The sequence below is a fragment of the Etheostoma spectabile genome, chromosome 12, assembly GCF_008692095.1.
Source record: "Etheostoma spectabile isolate EspeVRDwgs_2016 chromosome 12, UIUC_Espe_1.0, whole genome shotgun sequence".
NCBI classification, from domain to species: Eukaryota; Metazoa; Chordata; class Actinopteri; order Perciformes; family Percidae; genus Etheostoma; species Etheostoma spectabile.
The window spans coordinates 144,431-153,898 of record NC_045744.1 but is presented as its reverse complement, the minus strand read 5'-3'; the positions used below and the strand labels follow the sequence as shown (position 1 = coordinate 153,898).

The following is a 9,468-nucleotide window of genomic DNA, read 5'->3' as shown; positions in this document are numbered from 1 at the left end:
CCCCCATCATCACCGCCACCCACTCAAAAATCAAGAAAACAGCAACTAAAATATTGAAAAAACTTAGAACAAAGTTCTAAGTTAAAAAGAGCTATGTATAAAGGACAACACCATAAGCCCATCATACACGTCTGTGCCCAGAACGAAGCTGCTTAGGAGGCCTCCAGAAAACTCCCCATAGTCTAGTATAAACTTCTAATCTGACAAAAACGTTTATAGGATGTTATATATGTTTATTTTAAACACCTACAACTTGGCCATCTGTCAGTTTGTTTTTCAATACACAAAGTGATATTTATTGTGCAATGGAATATGAACCATAGCCATTGGCTTTGATGTAATGACAACATATCGAGGCCTGTCGTGAGCTATTGCTTTTATAAAACAGTCATCAAGTTTTGCAATATAAAAGTTATAGTCATATTATAATTTGAATAGATGTTTATAAATAATCATGTTCCAAATCAAATCAAAAGCCTTCTGAGGTTGCTATGGAACACAGTTACCTAAACTAGCAGCTAGCCGGACTATTTCTTTTGCTTAAGGCTAAAGAAAGACACACAATAACACAAAGTAACTAACTGATCGGGACAGCAGTGAACAAACAAATGACCGATGGAAGCAACATTAGAAAAGCAACTTGCTAACCTTATCAATGGAGACTGAAGAGATTATAGATAACGTCAAAAGTGCTGATTGACAGCAAGTTAAAGCAGTTTTATATTCTAAATATATTATACACAGGAATACTTCACGGCTGCTTTCTAAGGTTAGTCTATTGTTGTTATTTTTATAAAAGATACTTATTGTGCAAATTATTTTTAAATCATAGCCATTGACTGGTTATTATATCATGGCCAGGATCTAATCAGATGATTGATTTGAGCTACCCGTTATAATTTTTATATGATCATGTGTGTGTCAGCAAGGACCTGCCTGAGATCTCCACACCTCGACACAAACTTAAACTTGGTTCATACACGATATATTTCATACACAAGTTTGAGTGTTGCTATTGACACAACCAATGCTTCCTTCTTCTAAAACGTCTTACTCAGACTGAAAACTGAAAATACAATTTTAGAGGCAAAGGAACAATTTCACATCTCTGTTTCAGGCTTTTGATGGTGATTCTTTTTCTGTAGGCACCAGTATCAAAGTCTATATCTGGTATGTAGAATGTACTCAGGCAAAGGAAGGAAGACAGCATTCAGAGAGAAGGAATGCACTGATAAAGAAGGACTGGGGAGCTGGGCAGCGTTCAGGAAGTGGAGAATGCTGTAGTCTGGTAGAACTGTACAGTAGCCGCAGAGACATAATAACATATATCCATGCAGTATGCATTCGTGCTTTTGCTAAATGCTAAATGATTTCAGTGCAATACAACATTTTTTTATCAGATTTTTCTTTCACAATTCACAAAGCCATTATAAATATCAAACATGGAGCTTGTTGGCCCTCTTCCAATGTATACAAGTATGTATTGTATATAGGGCACATTTTAATATTTTTAGTTTTTTGTTTTTTGTTAACTCAGTAAAATGTCTCTGAGTATTGTGAAAAATGCTACATTAATGTATTATGATTATTAATCCTAATAGATTAATTAATTAATTCTAATATAAAATACTTAATAAAAAAACTTGATAAACCACTTTGGTGAAAATTGGATTAAGAAAATTACATTTGCACTAAAAATATTTCAATCTATCAGGATTTATTTATTTTTGTGCATTATGCACATAAGAGGGCAAGCCAATACAACGGGAGACATAACTACTTATATATTTAGATATATTCATCAAACCATAATCGTGTATTTTAAAAGATCTATTCACATTACAAAACAAATTAAAGCTTCAAGATGAGTTAGTAATCTCATGACATACAGTATGCAATCCTGTAACTTTCACCAACAATTAAAATTTAATAATGAAAATTAAATAATGCAGTGATGTTATGACTGCGGTGTCACATCACTGCCAGTTTTGCATTGATGCATTTATTGTCCCAGCCCAAAACAGGAGGTAAGCAGATTGTAATTTGGTCAGAAACAACAAGTCTCTTGTCAATCGTTCCCTGAATTTGTCTAAATATTTCGGCATTGGTCCTTACTGAATTTCCCAAATCTAGTTGTCTCTACAGTTAATCATTTACTTGTTTGTGGCATCTTTTTCTTCACCCTTGTTTACTTTAGGTAGTGCTAGCCATATGATAAACCGTCATCAGAAATCCCCCTTGCTCGCTAGAAACTCTGAACGACCATCTGAGACAGGGAGCTGAATGTTTATAGGGCCCAGGGCTATGTGTGAGGCTTAAAGCCCCTCACAATATTTAAATCTAAATTTTCAGGTTTGAATGTTTTACAGTTTGAATATGTATTAGAATTCAGAATATATGTTGACAGCCCTAAAAGGTACTCACTGGTTTCTTGAGGAAAAAGACGGACAGTGCTCCGATTAAAGGCATGTCCCCCAGCAGAGGTTCCATCACCACTCTCATTGTTCCATGAAGCTGGACATAGGAAACAAAAACATTACAAATCAGTCACAGTGATGTGTCTACTGTATACATTTCATTATCATAACAGAAACCTATTCATGGTCATTGTCTTTTTTATTGACTGAAGTGTTCTTTTAGACTACATGACTTTAGAAATGGTCAATATGTTAGATCAGGTCATCATGGGGCCTTTTTTTCCTGCGGGAAGCCAAGAGGTAAGAGACAGACCTGTGAGATGAGGAATGTTAACAACCATGGCTTTACAAAAGTGTCATAGGTGTTGGCAAACTAGGTGAGAAAAGACAACAACAAAATCTGAAATTGGGTCTTATGATTTGGGCGTCTTGTGTAATAAAAATAACAACTGTATTTGTATCGTACTTTTCAAAACCAAGTTACAAAGTGCTTTACAGTAGAAAGTAGGGGGTGGGGGAAATTGATTCATAACGAATCTTTCTAGAGTGAGTCAATGCTTGATTCTGATAAGTTAATAATCAATTATTAAAATCAAAAATAATACACACATACATACACACACACATACACATATATATATATATACACACACATATATATATATATATATATATACATATATATATATATATATATATATATATATATATATATATATATATATATATATATTAATATATAACCATATATATTAAATGTGTTAATTTGTTTAAAAGTTTCTGTCTCCAGATATGAACAAATCAGACAAAGGAGTGACTGGGATAATTGACAACAAATCAAAATTTAGTCAAGAGTGCAGAAAATAAGTTTTGTATATATACACATGATCTAATAAGACATACATAAAATAATTAGACAAAACACATAAAGACTATTGATCTATCCCATTAAATGTGACCACGTCATGTTTCCTGTTCTCCACCTTTAAACATGACTCAGCCTCTGACATGGAAGATCACTGGGAGAGAAGGTGACTCAGCATGTTTAAGGCTGAAGCCTGGAATGACTACATTTCAACTTGTGTGTGACAAATCCATGTCAAAATAACATAAAACTAAGATTTATATGTATAATTTTTAAATCACATGTGGAAATGTACATAAACAATTGATGCATTGAGAAGGTGACATCAGTGAAAAATGAAAAATAACTGACTTGTAAATATATCCAACATGAAGAAAGCAATGTCTGCACCAATTTTTATAAACTGTTAAATGTCTAAAATAAGGCTTTTCAAGCATTATGGGGCGCTATGGAGTCCGCTAAACACACAAAGAAAATCAGTGTATAAGTTCACAATGCTCACAGGTTTGATGTGTGCACAAACATTGGTGAGTTTTTCAGTGTAGAAATGTGGTCAAATGCTAAAAGTAATTAGCGGGCGCTATAGAGCGACCATGCAACTTCCAAGTCTAAAAGTGACATCAAATAAATCTATTTTATTTTTATTTATACATGGTTGTCAAATTTTCAGTTTTGTACACCCTTAAGTCCTCAAACATCTGTTCATGAAATGAAAATGAAGGCATGAAATCAATGATGGCTGAGTTTCTGTCTGTCAAAAATATAAAAATAATTGATACCATTTGTTCATCAAGATAAGAACAATGTTCCCACCAAATTCCGTGAACGTAAAAGAAACTTTAACTGAACCATGGCGTGCATTAAGGAGCTCTATGGACCCGCTGGCCATGCCCAGGCCAAATCACTACACAACATTTTTGATAGGTCTGCCGTGTGTGCCAATTTCTGAGTTTTTAAGCCTTGTAATCCCTTCAAAAATGTAATTGCGCAGCAGACAAATAATTATAATCCTTGCAAAAACTATATTAACATGGTAATATATATTTTTCTACAAACCCTTTTCTTATTTTATCAAAAAAGCCAAACTTGTCAAAGTATGAAAGTTGTTAAAACACAAGCAGTAATTCACAAACTTTGCCCGCCAACTTTTTACTTAAATTAGAAAGTGATCTGATAGTCTGACAGGCAACCCTACACATGGCAACTTTCACTATGGTTAATATTATACTTTTCTGAAGATGCACGTAAATTTCCCTGTGGGTCTGTGCAGAGAAGAAATAAGTAAAACATTGAAATCTATACAACCGCCCCCCACCACAAAAATGACTCAAAATTACCCCGAATACCAGAGAATGAACCCACTTTTACTTGTGTTGGATCACACCAGTATTGTGCAGATATTGTACAGTCAGATCTCTGTATTATGCTCTACTATTGTCACTCGTCTTTATTTTGATGCTCTAAGCTTGCCCAGTACTTCGATCTAATCAACACTTTGGCCTAGTTCTTTAAAAGCAAAACAATGCCAAACTGTATTTTTGACTTTTGGCTTTCTCCACTGATAACAGACCACTGATAACAGTGAAATGCTGACATAATAAAATCTTTGTGGTGCAAAGAGTCATGAGTAGAGAATATATGGGCTTAAATCATTTGGGATTTTAATCAATTATCAACTCTCAAACAGAGACTAAATCCTAGAGCAGGGTGTTTTCATGTTAAACTGAAATTACTAAATTGAATCATTCTTAAGAAAAAAGTGAAAGTTTCCCCACAGAGATTTTTATTAAGTACTCTGCCTTCTCAGTGGCTGCAGTGACTCAAACCTCAGATATGTAGCCTGCCTGTCTGCAGTACCAAATTTGGTCCTAGCTCACTCTGAGTGATCAAATACCAACATTTTGCTTATCATAGTGGAAAGATTGATGATAGCCATTTGTATACCCTGCTGCCTGAAGGGGTGTGCTTCATAAATCATGTGCATCAGATTATTTGTATCAGTTATTGTTATTTGTGTCAGCATCCATTAAACCAAAGATATAAGCTCTCTTTTCAGTAACTGACATGAAAAAACAAGAGTTAGTTTACTCTGATAGTATATGAGAAGAAAACTCCTAAAACCTTCTTTGAGTGTGACTCATCATTCCTGATAAGCTGTTACACCTACGGCATCTAAACTACTTATTTCATCATCAGTCTATGAAAAGCTGCCTGAGACAACCGCAGCTATACAGTTTAAGCCATACACACAGGTAAATATTGACTCTACCTTGTACTCTTAGCCTTTTCTCTATGTAAATCTCTCCCACTCTTCTCTCCACTCCACAACAGCAAATATGGCCTGATCTTCTGCCAACAGCCAAGTGGATAACGTCTCCTTTATCAGTACACATGATGTAAAAGTGTCTCGGCAGGTCAGGAATTAATATGGTGGTCATGGTCAAAGGAATGAGTCCTACTATATACAATTAACAATCTTTTTATTCTCTAAAATAATATTAATATGCTTGTTCTTGTGGGTCAAGTTTAAATGTTTGGTGAATAATTGCAATAAATTCACTTGAACATGCTATATAAAATTGTTTAGTTGACTTTTTCTAATTTTATTTGCAACTGTTAGAACAATTTGTATATTTATTTCATAGATTGTATCATGTGCCATTTCTAAGTAATTGATTAATCCAAAAATGGATCAATTGTTTAAATGATTTATCATGGAAACTTTCTATATATTCACTGGTTCCAGCTTCTAAAGGAGTTGCTGCTCTTTTCTTTTAATGTCTTCAAGTTCTGGACTGTTGATAGGACAAATAAAGTATTTTGAGCACTCTTTCTTTGCCAGTGTGTAGAATAAAGATTCATTTAATTAAGTAATCAATATTGACCAGTCCGAGATACCTGGGCCAAGTATCATTTCCAAACCAGTGTTTAATCAATAAGTTTTGGCTCTTAACACTGTGGAACTGACCTTTTCAATGGTCAAAACTTAAAATTTAAATTCCAACATATAATGTGTAAGATATATACACATTTAATTAAATTTAAAGAGATTGGCTCCATTGTCATTGATACAATGGAACAATCCAGCTATTTGATTAAGCCCAATACGCATCCCGGTTGATGGCTTTTCTACATTTAGAAAACGTGTGCATCACATGTTCCACAAACTCAATTGTCCATCTTCATATTATTTTTCTTGTGCAAACAACAGCCCAACAATGATAAAATTCCTTTATTGTCATTGCATTATACATCCAATGAGATCCAGATGCAGATCCTGAGACAGTGTTGTATAATGTATGACAATTTTACATTTGAGAAGCCTAAACAAGAGAATATTTGTTATATTTGCCTGAAGAACTTGAAATAAAATTCGGCTGAAGGTATATTTTGTTAATGGACTAATGATGCAACATGTTGTAGCAGGTAACAATTCTATTCTTTGCTCTATGTGACCCTGGCTAACAGAAGTGCATCGTGACTTGGCATCAAAGTTACAATTAGTCATACCTGTATACTTTTAATTCCAGCTCTGCAATAGTATTTCTTGATGTCCACATCGATCTCTGTATTCCCGACAAAACTACAAGGATGAAGAATGCAATAAGAGGAATAACATTATAATGTGAAAGCAAGAAAACAAAGAAGGGAATACATAGTTATAACACACATTTTGTTTTCATGTTTTTCCTCCGTATTCATCTGGAGCAAACAGAGAACATTTTTCATTATTAAAAGGAAAAAGCTGGTTTCATCAGTAGTAGCTCACTGGTTTGTCAATTTAAGAAAGTCTCAGTAACTTCCTAACATCTGAGCACGGTAGTTTTTAAGAAACGTTACTCAAACAATAAATAGTAAATTGTGCCATTCACTGCTTATTAGTAGGATCAAGTCAATGTTTGGTCTTTTCATGGGGATTGTTAATTGTTAAGAAATATATGGAATGTCACCAGCCTTGTCCTTTTGGGACCTTTTGGTAAAGCCAAGAGGTATGAAAGGCTTTTATTCATCCTTTTTTAACCAGAGCAGTCGAGTCGATGGCATATATTCTGCCAGCAAGAACTGTTCAAGATGGGCAGCAAAACAAAAAGCTTCATGCACAAGTACAGACGTAGACAGTAGATAGACATAAAATCCCATACCAAAATACAACAGCAGGCATGGTTCTGTAATAAAGTATGTTGACTGTGTACCTTATCTCCAGGTCCATGATAACCTGCCTCTTGTCCACATTCTCTGTGTAAACCTTCACCCCGTTCACTCTCAGCGGCTGCAGAAACACAGATATGACAAACGGTTGCAAGTGAGCAAATCCCTCTCAGAAATCTGACCAGACTGTTGATTGAAAACATTAGGATCTGCTGTTTATTAGGATGATTTGTCAGCAACATATAACTCAGTATGCAGTTCAAACAAGAAAAGACAAAGTTTGGGACAAAAGAAGAGGAATGCTTTTCATAACAAAAAAAAAAGAAATTGGATTCACATTGCTGTTGTCCTGTTCTAAAATTTAGATGATGACATTTAGTGATTCATGGAAGTTCAACAGCAACAAAGTAGACAAACATAGAAACACAGCAATAGAAGACCTGAAAACCTACACTTTAAAATGAGCTATAAGTAGTTGTATTAATAAGAAGTACTGGTAATTACCTCTGCCAAGGAGGTTAGGTTTTTGATTTGGTTTGTCCGTTTGCTTGTTGGTCTTCCAGCAGCATAATGGAAGAACTTTTGTTTTGAAAGTTGGTAGAAGGGTGTAAGGGCTAAGGAAGAATTACGGGCCAATACAAACTATTTTTCATTCATTTCTTAATTTACGTCCACGAGAGTGGACAAAAATTGTGATCGCTGAAGCCACAAAAAAATATTTTTTTTTATCCTATACCCTTACCCTAAAATCAAAGTTGACAGACACATAAAAAAAACTATAAAAAGCCATTTTGGTTTGTCTTTCCAACAATGACAACTTTAGTTCCACTGTGACAAATAGTTTACAGATTTACATGCAAAAACATATTGGTTCTATATACGCAAAACTGTACGTGTAGGATTCCTTTCCATGTTGTCAGAATAACAATCTGAGTCTGTATGTGGCAAAAAACGGCACTTTTAATGGACAAAACTGACAATGCATATTTGTCCTCATGGGATTACATTGAAGCCCGGTTTGTGTCTGCTGATCACAGCGTTGTCTCTTAACACTGGCCGAATTGTTGGCACTGTTGTTGGGAACATCTGATTGTTGTTCCCATCAAAGCCAAGTTATCCTATAACATTGTGAGATAAAGCATGCCTTTTCCAAATCGTACTAAAGTATTTCATATTTCTTTGTTTGCTTTTATTGCTGTCAATTGGAAACTGTGCTTTAAAGAGAGAAGTAAAAGATGTGATAGCTCTAGCACAAGTAAGAGCAAATTAGGGTCGTTTATGTGACAATCTTTCTGTTTGTACTATTGTTGTACAGTTTTCTTTGTTTCTGAGCCATTAGTTTATGTGTGAAGAACTTATTTTCCATTCAAACTGCTTCACAAATTCAATACTGAATGTATTAAATTCATCCTGACAGTCTTTGTGTTGTTATCTGGCACCTTGTCGCCCATGTCGATCTTGGTGAAGCAGAAAGAGCTGAGATGAGGGTTGGCACCCTTCACAGCCGGCTCGATGGTCTCTCGGAACAGCTTGTCCACAAACTGGCAGATAAACGGCCACATCTGCTTCACCGTCTGAAAGAGAGAGAAAGAAAGAGAGAGAGAGAGAGAGAGAAAGAGAGACAGAGAGAGGGAGAGAGAGAATAAAACAAATATATTGACCATATCTCATAGTAGATGCCAGGCTGGAGCTAAGACCAGTTTAAGGTAACACATTCTTGGGAACAATGTTACAGATCTATTTAAATTTGGCTGAGTTCTTTTTCATTGTGTATGTTAACTTTGCAAGGATAAGGCATGCTGATAATTATTTTAATGCAATTAAGAATGCAGAGTGCAGGATTTTAAGAAACTGGGTTTAAGGCCGCTATGTAGGAATGATCTAGAGGGTTTGGAGACACTATAGATTTATGTAGCAATATATTAATGTGTTTCGAATGAGAAACAATACAGTGACCAGTGTGCTGTATTAACATTTGACAGACACCAGAGATGGGAAGTAACTAAGTACAAATACTTCGTTACTGTACTCAAGTAG

General features: G+C 34.9%; 1 protein-coding gene across 5 annotated transcripts in view; it reads right to left on the bottom strand.

Annotated features, from left to right (window-relative positions):
- esyt2a (extended synaptotagmin-like protein 2a) overlaps positions 1–9,468 on the bottom strand; it is an 80,581-nt gene that overhangs the window by 54,481 nt on the left and 16,632 nt on the right. For all 5 annotated transcript variants that reach the window (XM_032531919.1, XM_032531921.1, XM_032531923.1 and 2 more), the window contains exons 4-7: positions 8,871–9,005; positions 7,476–7,552; positions 6,793–6,865; positions 2,425–2,514 (exon numbers count right to left, since the gene is read on the bottom strand). In XM_032531919.1, the coding sequence (XP_032387810.1) occupies positions 2,425–2,514; positions 6,793–6,865; positions 7,476–7,552; positions 8,871–9,005 (375 nt within the window). The remainder of the gene's footprint in view (positions 1–2,424; positions 2,515–6,792; positions 6,866–7,475; positions 7,553–8,870; positions 9,006–9,468) is intronic.